The sequence below is a fragment of the Grammomys surdaster genome, unplaced genomic scaffold (genome assembly GCF_004785775.1).
Source record: "Grammomys surdaster isolate TR1022 unplaced genomic scaffold, NIH_TR_1.0 142, whole genome shotgun sequence".
NCBI classification, from domain to species: domain Eukaryota; kingdom Metazoa; phylum Chordata; class Mammalia; order Rodentia; family Muridae; genus Grammomys; species Grammomys surdaster.
The window spans coordinates 1,242,575-1,255,168 of record NW_021604600.1 but is presented as its reverse complement, the minus strand read 5'-3'; the positions used below and the strand labels follow the sequence as shown (position 1 = coordinate 1,255,168).

The window sequence follows — 12,594 nt, the reverse complement described above, 5'->3', positions numbered from 1 at the left end:
AAAATAAAATAAAATAAAATAAAATAAAATAAAATAAAATAAAATAAAATAAAATAAAATAAAAATAAAAATAAGGTAGCAGTCCCAGGATGACGAGGGGATTCTGTGACTCAACCACACCTGGATTGAAATGTCCTTTGTATGTGTGAGTAGTGACTGTAATCATTTGAACCAGCATGCTTCTTCAGCTCAGAATGAACTGACAGTTCTGAAAACTAAAATAAACTCCATGAGGAAGACCAAGTGTGAAAGTAAAATCTGGGCTGGCAAGATGATGTGTCAACATGCATGCAACGAAACCAGATGACCTGAACTGGAGCTCCAGACCCCACATGGTGAGTGGAATGGGAGAATTTACTCTTCAAGGTTGTTCTCTGATCTCCTATATAGATGTACATTGTATGTTGATGTACCACATAATAAGAAAGTAAATGTAATCAAGCAATTAAAATAGACCTGTTCTTTTTACCTTTACCATTTCACAACCAAGTTAGAAAATTAAGGGAATTCCCTTACAAATGTTTCCCTGTGTGAATGGGCTTGATCTAAAAACCTCGAAACTCTTCTGAATTAAGCTAATAACCTTAAATGTCTTCCATTCTCTCCAAATATATTAGCATTATATTCTTGGGAAAGGTGCTCACCCCAGCATTGAATGAAGAATTGGAATGTCTTGAGTAATCTGATCCCTCAAAATTCCTGGACACATTCATGTTCTGGTTGTCTTCACTTGTACCTTGGTTCACTGTAGAAGCTGATTGAGCCATCTCAGTGTTCAACTTCAAATCTTCCAGATTACTGACCCTACACACACATACACACATACACACACATACACATACACACACCATATACAGAGAGAGAGAGAGAGAGAGTTGATTTTTCATATATATATGTATGTATATATATGCATATATATGTATGTATATATGTATATATATATGTGTGTGTGTGTGTGTTAAAAAATAACTTTTAACAACAATATTAGCTCCCTATCCCTTACTCCTGCCCTTCAAATTTTTCCATGCATAGAGACATTTTAATGGATTTTATGTGGAGTGCTGTCACTAATGATGGGACCATGCTTTGGGTGTGGGTATGGGGAAACTGAATCCCAATGGTCAGATATTGCCCAGTATGCCTGAGGCCTGGAGGTTTGATCCCCAGAACCCCAAAATTTCTGCTGCTCTAGATTGGATGCAAGGCTTTGTGTACGTAAGAAAAGCACATGGCCACAAACCTACAGCCCAAGCCCCAAGGCCAAGATAAAATAAACATGAATAAAGTTCCAAAACAGTGTATGTCTTGTTTATAGGATAAAATGTTTATTAAATGTCGTATATTTTGCAAAATTATATTGGTAATTTCGCGTGTGCGTGCACACACACACAAACACACGTGAATATAAAGAAGAAATGCTATAGAGAAAAACAGAAACCACAGTATAAGAAGATGTTACTGGCTTCTGAGGCAATGTGGTGCTTTAGAAGCTGCCCCCATGTGACATGCTGAGCAAGAGCGTTGTGAGAACAGACTAGTCCAAAGACAGGATGCTGGAAATCAGAGCACCCGACATAAGGGAAGGACTCAAGCTTTCAGTTCAAGGTTGCTGCATGCCTCTTGTGCAGGCTGAGATAGAATGAGAATTGCTTTCAAAGTGAAGTGTAGCTCTGGGGAGTTGGGGGGGGGCTCTCTGACCTTATTTGTGCATTATTACTCACCTGAAGAAAACCTCGTCCATGGTAGTCATAGAGACACCAAAGCCAGAGATGCCCAACTCATCTTGTCTTTCTTCTAGGGCTGTGAAAAGTTCTGCAAACCTGAAAGATAATGGAGATAGTATCTGCACACACATGCATGTGTTTATATTTGTTCTTGGCTAATTTCCCTGAGCAGTGCAATTCATGTATCACAGAAATTCTTGTGATGTTGGTTACCACAGTCCCTGACAAATCGTGAATGTGGGACACCAGAAGGAAGATACCCCAGCAAGTTGCTACAGCAAACTACTTCCTGGTTTTCTAATAAAATCATCATTAACTCTTTGCATATATTGACTTTCTGTTTTCCCTGCTAGTTTAGATTTAATTTACTAACTACATACTGTAGCTCCTGTGAAAGAAACATAAGCAAACAGGATAAATACTTATAAACTAATAAGAAGTATAAGACATCCAAAGCAGAAAAAATGAAAAAAAATCACAGAAGTTGGAGACTGGGTAGAAGAAAAAAATATATATATATATATTTGAGGGAACATTACAAACCCTTGTTATGCAACAAAATAAATACACTTGTCTCTACTCACCAAGAAGAAAAAAACGTATCAATATAGTGCCCTGTGTTATCAACAATCAATGCCAGTTTTCAATAGATCTTATGGTCGCTACTTTTTGTGGCATCCTTCAGTACAATTTCTGAAATCTTAGAAAGCAAATGCTCTGACTAGAGTGTCTCAAAAGACAAGTGGTAAAGATCTGTTTGCCAAGTCTGAAAAAACCTGGAAAGGTCATAGTGGTTTCTGGTGACCCAACACCATTTTGCAGCATGTCTAGATCCTTGCCTGTGTGTGTATTCCTTGGGCAGGATAAATGACAGCTCAGCTGCAACATTGGTCTCCATCTTGGCAGTTGGTATGTAATCCTTAATCAGTTGGGAGATTTTTTCATCATCACTGTCAGGAGTCCTCACTATGACTAGGTGATACCCCACACCTGAAAAGATCCAACAAGAAGGTCAGATGAAGCCATTCAATATTCTCAGCTAAAGCATGCTACTGTTCGGGTCTATTAGCTGCATGTGATAAGGCACTTCCATGTTCTGTAATACAGACACAACATGCTGTATCTTCACGTAGTTGCTCATGTCACTGTTAATGCTTAGCTTATTCTGAGTGATCCCCTGTTCCCAGGCTCTGATACCCCTGGTGGAGTACAAGATTGAAACCAAAAGGAATTTACTTGACTCACATGCCCCAACCCTCATATCCAGAGTGGGAGAGAGGAAGAGGGGCTGGTAATAAGAGAAGCAGTGACATCCTGAGTTCACTTGACCAGGATGACAAGGCAGCTCAGGACTGTCTGCCCTCATGCCCCCGGCCACCCCATCTATGTAACCTGACAGCTAGAGATAAGATGTTACTCAGATTTTTAGGCTGTCTAATCTGCCATCTTCTCAGGTAGTCATTTGCTGAATAAATAAATCAAGGTTTACAAGATTTAAGTACCAGCTGACTTCTGCAAATGGCAGGTAGCAGTGAGCTCTGATATTCTGGTTACACATGGAGAATAAGGTGTAGTGTGTATGATGTATTATAAGTCACTTAAAGTCTAAAGAAGTGTATTCCTGTGTGTGTGTGTGTGTGTGTGTGTGTGTGTGTGTGTGTGTGGTATATGGGATCAAACCAAACGGCCATGAGCATGTGTGGCAAGTGATCTTCTTCTGAGCTGTTTAATCCCCAACTTTGAAGGAATATATTACAATAGCTACCACCTACTGCTATCAGAGTCAAGTAAAGAACAGTATAAGTTACAGATCAGATTTGGGGAACTGCAGAAGATATTCTCTGTAAGTACTCTCCTGCTAAAATGGCAAGCAGTAGCTTAGAGAACAAAGAAACACATTATTTGATGATTTAAAGCACACTGAGGACCAGGCATGATTTAGATCCTAAGGATGGTTTGAGCTAGCCCAAACATGTAAAAACCCTAGTGGGCTGTATCTCTGTGAAGAAATATAGCTGAATTTGATTACTTAGAAAAAATGTACAGTGTGTTAAACAGTATTAATGCAAAGGGGAGAAACACTAATTGTTCATGGATGAGCAATCCAAAGTGATGTGTCAATGAAGTCATTAAACTTCAGCCAGGATCAGCAAAGGCTGATGGAGGAAGCGACAGTGAGCATGTCTGAATGAATGAAGCAGGTGTTAGGGCTTATTCTGGATTTTGCAAGTACAGAAAATTATCCACAGGTGAAAAAAAAAAGTCATTGGAGTCCAGTGGAAATGCCTCTTGCACAGCTGTCCGGCTGTGGGAACGAAAAGCAAAACTCTGGTCCTAAAGCAAAGCGACACCGGGAAATGCTGCGGCCCAGTCACCCAGTCTTATCAGGTTAGACTGCATTTTGACAAATTTTGCAGATAAGAAAACTGAGCCCCAACATGCTGAGTGTCTTAGTAATTGGTGAGTGTTGAGAGCCATGCCCTGTTTAGTCTGCCTATACGATGCTCAAAAAAGAAAGTTTTGTTTAAATTTCCTTCAAATTTGACAGATGGCCATTCAGTTTTCATCTCCCTTCATATTGGAATCTTTTAAAAATCCGTTTTTTCACACAGAGACCAGACAACTTTCAATCATCACATTATAATTTTACATCATAAAATAAAGTGCAACGCCGTGTGGACACCTAAAGAGCTGACTGAAGACAGTGAAACTTGTGCTACCCTGAGGAGGGAGATCCAGATACTAACATGCAAGCACTATTCTTCATGAACACATGCCAATGCATATGAAACGCTGGTACACATTGTATTCAGATACACTCTTATCTAGGTCTATCTCAATACCATGACTGAGTTTTAATAACTTTTTCTTGATTGCTCCACTCAAATATGCCTCTAGTTTGCCAAAATGTTTAAATTCAGTCTGCCCAACTTATGATTTTTTTTTTGTGGTGCTGGACGTGGACCCCCCCACCCCCGCCCCATGCCTTGTCCTCTTACTTCTAACATTTAGCTCCTTTAGCTGGATTGCTGCTGCACCCTCTGCTAAGGCTTCTGAGTTATGGGATGTGATGAACATCAGAGAAAACCATTGTCATTTGCAATTCACTTCCATTTTTGACATGGTTTTCAAACTTAATTTGTCATTATCTACCCAAACAAAAAGAATCCTTTCTGATTCAGGCTTACCTTCATGTTGTTGAGCATCGGGGAGACAATTTTTATTTTCAGATTTTTCTTTAATTATAGACTATTTCACTGTCTTAAAAACTTATTTTCCGTTGCTCTTTTCTGTCTGTGTATGGTGTGTGCATGAATGTGTGCTGTTATGTGTGCAAGTGTATATGTACATAGGTGTGTATGTGTGTACATGGGTGTATACATTTGCGTTGATGTAAGACAGAGGTTGACATTGGGTGCTTTCCTTGAAAACATTGTCTTCTTTATACATTGAAGCGGGATCTCTTGCTTGATCCAAGAGCTCAAAGACTTGGCTTGTTTAGCTAGCCAGTTTGCTAGGGGGCTTCCGAGTCTTGGCCTCCTGGCAGCTGGAGTTACAAGTGGGACACCATGCCTACCCAGTATTAAGGCACTGCATGAGATCCAGACTCAGTCCTGACACACACATGACTTCACCTGCTCAGTGTGTCCCCAGCCCTCACTGCCTTTGTAAGCTTCTTTTTAAACTGAAAACCCTATCAATAATCAATATATTCAGGTACTAATTGTGTGTACCCAGTTGACTTACTATAGAACACTGTTTTCTATTTACTAATCAAGAGTACAAAGGCAGTCAATGATATAATTTACCCTAGTTCTGACATTGAGAAGTTTACTATTAAAGCCCACATTCTTCTTTGGAGAAGGGAAAAAAAGAGATGGCCTATCTCCCTGAAGGGTGACAAGCCAACATTAAGTACAGAAAAATACAGGCTTGGGTGTTAGATGCACCCAGACCCAAATCCCTTCCAATTACCTTTTGGATTTCTCATTACTAAAATACAAGCACCAGCTCTCTTATACATAAGAAGAGAGAGCTCTGTAGATATCATTACCCACGGGAGAACCAGTAAATGTGAGCTGAATGAATTCAAATATTGTAATGACTCCATCTTTAACCACATTCATTCATCTGTATCTTCCAAAGATTGTATTTCTTACTAGTTTGAGACAGATAGTTTCAACATCAATAACAAATAATTCATCTGAGCTCACGTTCTATATTAGTCCCTATAAGCATACACGGAACTATGTATTAAGTCTGTGCTCCTATGACAAATTATCAGTTAGCCATATGGAAGAAATAAATATGATGTTCATGTTCATTGGGTCAATAAGGAACATCTTCCCAGTCAGAATACGCTTATTGGGTCAGAATGGGAGGGAAAAAAACTGGATTTGTTTTGTCTAAATTATAACCTGAAATTATAACCAAAACACTTCAGATCTTATGCAATAGAACATGGGAAGGTCTGTGTAGAGAAAACAGAAAAGAATGAAAATGATGTTAGAATAATATTTTCTTGAGACAAAGTCTCACTATGAAGAGCTTCTAATTCATCATTCCTACTATCTCAAGCCTACCAAGCACAATAATTATAGGCATGTGCCACCACGCCTAGCTGAAAAAAACAACAACAAAGAATCAAATAGATAGAAAGAGAGAGACCATATAGTTTCTTCAGGAAAATCGAAGAGCCACAGCACTTCAGGATCCCCATGACCAGGATGGCAATCCGGTCACCCAGCACATCAGCCTCATCCATATGGTGTGTGGTCAGTAAGATGGTACGGTCCTTTTTATAATGCTGGAGCAGGTCCCAGGTGGCCCTCCTTGAGACTGGATCCATGCCAGATGTTGGCTCATCAAGTATTACCACCTAGAAACAGAAGCAAGTAACCAAGAGTCTATTTACTTCATGTTTGCTACAGGTGGGATAATCTACTATACGTGGGAGACACATTTAAGCAAAAATACAGGCTCTAGACCACCCTAGGACTAACAACTGCTAAATCCTTAACTGTCAAACTAACGGCTACATTATGTCAGCTGCATTAATAATGGGAAGTCTCTCTCCTTACCATTTGGGAGAGTTGAGTTTGTGCCAGTTTTTGTGTTTGAATCTGGAGGAGTATTTTATCTTATTTCTTACTATGTGTGTGCACTTATATGTGGATGTCAGGAATTGTTGTCCAGTGTATTCCTCAGCCACTCTATATGTCTTATCTTTTGAGACAGGGCCTTACACTGAACCCAGAACTCATCTCTGGGGATCAGTCTGTCTCCACATCATCTTTGGTTTAACATTATTGGCACCCACAGCCATGTCTGGCACTTTTACCTGGTTGCTGGGGATATTCATGAAGGCAGGTCTCCATGTGCACCACAGGTACTTTAGCACAGAACTGTCTTGCCAGCCTCATAAGAACCGGTTTTAACTGTTAGTTACCTTAGTGTCCCCTATTAGAGCTATAATGATTGAGAGCTTGCGTTTCATTCCTCCACTCAGATCCTTTGACATGGTATTACTTTTCTGCAGCAGGCCAAAAGAGGTGAGCATTCTGTCAATTTCTGTCAATCGTTTCTGCAAAGGTATTCCTTTTATCTAAAAAGAGGAGCCAGAGTTTATGCAGTGCTCTCAACCCTGTGCTTAGAAAATTCTTACATTATGGCTTTAACAGAGCTGTGTGCATATGCTCGCCCTTCTCGCTGCTTTCAACATGAAGTTTTGATGAAGGTGAGGCTGCAGGTCCTTGTTCACACTGCCTGGAGGATGTGAGGAGTGCAAAAAGGGAGTGCTCACCACGCAGTAGAAATGAAGGTGTTCTGACACTGTCAGCATCGGGAACAACAGGTCATCCTGGGGACACAAGCCCAAGCTTTTCCTAACTTGAACCATGTCAGATGAGATGTCATATCCACTAATATAGACCTTTCCTCTGGTAGGAAGATACAAACCTACAATTAAGCAAAGACATGGCAGAGCTTAGCTTCAGCAAAGACACATGGCAATGTTCTGCTCACTAGGTGCCTTGCCTACAGAGACTATGGATCATGCAGAAGCAAAAGTGTCGTCCACAGAGATACCTAGTGCCAATGATCATGATCTCATGGCAATGATGAAAGAAGTGACTTTTCCTTTTTGTCTAAGTTTATATCTTTATTGAAAATACTTTGGTTTTGAAATTTAAATATTATTACAGCATTTGCCCCTGTCTTCCCTCTAACCCCTCCCATGTTCCTCCCTTTTTGCTCTCAAACTTGCAATCTCTTTTAAATTTATATATATATATATCATACATACAACCTTCCCAGTCCATCTAATGCTACTTGTACATATATGATTTGGGGTATTATATAGCCAATTAGGAAGTTCTTCTCTGTGGAAGTCTATTTTCTCCCTCTCTCGATATTCCTTAGTTGCCTGTTGTTCTTTGTCTGTGGTTGGACACTGTGAGATTTCCCCTTCCATATTACGATATCTACTGGTATCCTTCTTGATTGGGTCTTCCTTAGGTAGCCATGTTGTTGAGATTTCATGGGTGTAGCTTCCCTTATATTTCTAGGAGACACGATATCAGAGCCGACTTTGTGTGCCTCTGTCTCTTTTGATCCTTCCACACCCTCTTTCTGAATGCTTCCTGAGCCTTAGACATAAGAGTTGTAGAGATCTGCTGGACTAGACACCACAAACTGCATTTTTGTCAGTTGTAATTTTCTGGGATGGTCTCTATTGCAAGAAGTTTCTTTGATGAGGGAAGAGGTCTACATGTGTCTGTGGTTAAAAGAATAAATATTTAGAATACAATTAGGAATTATGATGGTTTAGGTAAAGCAGTAGTTGTAGGCTCTCCTCCAAGATCCATGACTTCACTTTCCCTAGGTAGTTGACCAGATGTTTTCCTTCTTGTTGAGCAGGTCTTCCATCCAATTAGAAAGCTGTTGGTTACTTTCGTGGTATACATGCCACTATTGCACCCTTAGTGTTATCTTGTCATGCTGTTCATTGCTGTGGTTCATATGTGTCACAGCTGGATAGGACTGTTGATTGTGTTTAGAAGTTGCAAGGAACCTTCTGGTACCATAAAAGCTAGCCCTCAGGTAGGAGACTTTCAGGGAAGATCCAGTTCTGATCATCAGAATCCTATGCCTGAAGTGCACTGTGTCATCAAGGATAGAGCTAAACTCTAGAAGGAAGACCTATGGAAACAGCTTATGTTTTGTCTCTTCAATTTCCCAGGGCCAGACTTTGAAAGGGGGTTTCTCATGTCTAGAATTGGGGTTTTTGTTACATAGCCTATGGCTCTAATGGGAAGCACTGTCAGCCCGGGTAGGAAATTTTCATTTAAAATATATATGTATACACACAGACTTGTATTTATTATATGTAATTTTAGGTAAACTATATTATAAAGACATCATATTATTATAAAAATATGATATTATAAAGAAATAATATATTATAAAGAAATAATATGATTTCTTGTGGGGTTTATATCAGACACCCTTACTGTCATTTCACCCTCTCCCGCTCTCTCCTTCTGTATTGATCTCCTTCTCACCTCTGTAACTAAAGTTATTTCCATTTCTCTCTTCAAATCACTTGTACTCTGATATTCTTCCCTCTAAAGCCATCCACAGTCCCTTTTGCTTTCTTGGTACCTGCGGTTACTCTGGGGGTTGTTGGCTATCCACACAAACCCAAGCAGCTGGCTGACAGGGAAGGTTTTCCCTGTGGTGGACTTCCTTTGTAAACTTTGTAAACCCTCAATGCATGCAAATGGCCAGGCATGCCTGAGGCGCTCCAACAGCCAGGTTGTAAAGGCTAGAACAGCGGTAACTGCCAGATCCAGCTCCTCAAGATGGAAAGTGGCCAGGCTCCACCCCTGACTACCCTAATGGCCCTAGAGGTTGTTGGCTTTAATGGTTATTCCCAGCCCCAAGTTAGAAGAGTGGTCAGGCCCCGCCCTACAAGAAAAAAATCCCACCAATTTTTAGAGCTTGCCCCAAAAATCTGGCCACATAATATCTCCAGTCTGGAAAGCACCCCCCCATCCCCACCCCAAGAAACCCTGTATAAACCCTGCCTTCTGCCTAGTTCTCTGCCGCTTCTTACCCCAGCAGAGGCAGCCATCCTCCAGGATTTTCTCTACAGATAAATCTCTTGTGTGAGGTTTGTTATGAAGTGAAACTTTGTGGTATTCCTTGGCTCTGGACTACCAGATTACCTTTCCTAGCAGAGTTGTTTCCCTGGGGAAACCTCTCTAAGCTGAGCTGCTACACTTGCATTGGGGAAACTTCCCAGAAGCTAGAAAGAGAAGCCTTTCCCTTCAGAATTGCAACACTTACAAGGTTACTTACCCACTCATAAAGATTTGGATCTAGGAGACACAGATGAGACACAGCATTTGACGTTTGTCTTTCTGGATCTATGTTGTCTCACTTGATATCTTTTCCTAGTTCCATCCGTTTACATGCAAAGTTCATGCAGGTAAACGTTGTTTTTACAGTGAGTAGTATTCCATAGTGTTTGTATACCACATTTTCATTATCTGTTCGTCACTTGAAGGGCACTTAGGTTCTCTCCATTTCTCAGCTCTTATAACTAGAGCAACAATGACCATGGCAGAGGAAGCACCTGTGGAGTAGGATATTGGCAAACGCCAAGGAATGGAGTAACTGGGCCGCATGGAACCTTCATGTTTAGCTTTTTGAGAATTCTCCACACTGATTTCCCTAGTATGTGGACCAATTTACAATCCCACCAATAGTGAATGCTCTGTATAATTTGGATATTGCTCTTCAGATGTTTGACAAGGAAAGACTCTCTCCTGCTACATCAGTTTCCTCTTCACTCGCTCCCCCCTCCCTTTGAAGTACAGAAATGTTTTAGCTTTGTGATGTCCCACTTGCTAATTGTCGCCATTAATTCTAAGGCAAATGGAGTCCTATAGAAAGTCCTCCCCTAGACCTGTATCATATAGGGAACTACCCCTGTTTTCTTCTACCAGTTTCAGGTTTCACATGAAAGTTGTCGATCCATTTGGGTTTAGTTTTTGTTCACAATGATAGATATAGGTCCAGTTTTATTCTTCTACATTGAGAGCTGGAGTTTTTCAGGCAGGACAGATTGGACATCTGAGTTTCTAAGCATCATTCATAAACATGTTTTCTTCTGAACAGCATGTATTTTGGCAACTTTTTCAAATATCTAATGACTATGGCCACCTGTAATGCTTGCATCTTCAACCTTGTTCACTTGATTTCATATCTATTTTTATGCCAGTATCATACTGTCTTTATTCCTATGGCTCTATAATAATCTATACTAATCATGGATATTGTCCTATGACTTTCTTTTTTGTTGCTGTTGTGTCTTTACCTGATTTAGGTATTACAGTAATATTTGATTCATAGGTTAAGTTTGAGAGTGCTCCTTCTGTTTCTAATTTTTAAGATAGTTTAAGAAATATTGGCTGTGGATCTTCTTTGAAAGTCTGAAACAAATCCATCCTGGACTCTTTTTTTTTTTTTTTTTTTTAAACTTGGGAGACTTTTTATTGCTATTTCAAGCTCATTCATTGTTTGAGGTTTGTTTAGGTTGTTGACATCTTGGTTTAATTTTGGTGGTTTGACTCAATCTAGAAACTTACTGCTTTTTATCTTTTCCTTAGATTTTCTAGCTTAATAGAGTCCAGGTTTTTAAAGTATTCTTTTGTGATATTCTGTATTTCTAGGATGTCTGTTGTAATGTTTCCCTGTTTATTTTTGATTCTGTTAATTTGAGTCCTTTCATTCTGTTGGTTAAAGAGCCAACAGCCTGCCAACAGTGTTTATCTTCTCAAAGAAACAGCTCTTTGTAGTGTTTCCTTTGTTTCATTGATTTTGGCTCAGATTTCTACTATTTCTTGACATCTGGTGAGTCTGGGTATGGTATGTTCCTGCTTTTTAACCTTTTGAGTTGAATCATTAAACCATTTATTTGAGAGAGGTATTTGGTAATGGTGCCTTTCCTGAGACACTTGGGGTATAGGCCAGTTGTAGCTATGGAATGCAGAAAGCCATCAGGAACCTGGAGAATTACATCATTGGGAAATATAAAGTCTACTTAAATGTTTATAGCAAGTAGATTCAAAAGATCCTGATCTAGACCAAATAGAAAACAATCTAAGGATCTTGTTTGTCAGCTCTTGCATTTTATCCTATCATATAATTACACAATTAATTTTTTTCAAGTAGTTTATCTTTTTAAGTTTAATTTTTTGACACATAAAACATAACATTGTCCACATTAATGGTATAGCAGATGATCCTTCAAATGCATAAATACAATGTATATGCTGAAGGCTTTCAAAATCTTTTCTTCCAGCCTTTTAAACTATATGGAAACTACTATGACGTGAAGAGATGCTTTCTTTACTGACATACATCCACGTGTGGCTTGGAACAGACCACATCAGACCAAATGGTTCCAAGTGGGGTTTATTTGGGAGCTAGGGCAAAGATGGGGGGGTGTAAGAAGAAGAGTAAGAAGAGAGCAAGGTCAGGGGATTCTGCCTATTTTATATGGGTGGTAACATAGCTTCTTGCAGGTAAGGGTGGGAGGTAGCCAGGTGGATTCTGGGAATGTATGGCTGTTGCCTTGGCAATGATGTGGGGGTCGCCTAGATGTGATGTCACTGAGTTCCGGAGCCTGATACCAACATTTTACTGGGTGATAAGATACCAGGATTTCTTATTCCTATCTAACTAACCTAGTAACCACTAACCCATTTCTCTATTCATACCTTCCCATTTCCCATTCATACCCTCCCATTTCCCACTCATACCCTCCCATTTCCCATTCATACCCTCCCATTTCCCATTCATA

General features: G+C 39.8%; 1 protein-coding gene across 1 annotated transcript in view; it reads right to left on the bottom strand.

Moving 5' to 3' along the window:
- Positions 1 to 12,594, bottom strand: part of LOC114618508 (ATP-binding cassette sub-family A member 3-like) — a 109,306-nt gene that overhangs the window by 67,359 nt on the left and 29,353 nt on the right. Inside the window, exons 12-17 of the mRNA XM_028764289.1 lie at positions 7,528 to 7,682; positions 7,174 to 7,329; positions 6,393 to 6,603; positions 2,564 to 2,714; positions 1,722 to 1,820; positions 645 to 804 (exon numbers count right to left, since the gene is read on the bottom strand). Coding sequence (XP_028620122.1) covers positions 645 to 804; positions 1,722 to 1,820; positions 2,564 to 2,714; positions 6,393 to 6,603; positions 7,174 to 7,329; positions 7,528 to 7,682 — 932 coding nt within the window. The remainder of the gene's footprint in view (positions 1 to 644; positions 805 to 1,721; positions 1,821 to 2,563; positions 2,715 to 6,392; positions 6,604 to 7,173; positions 7,330 to 7,527; positions 7,683 to 12,594) is intronic.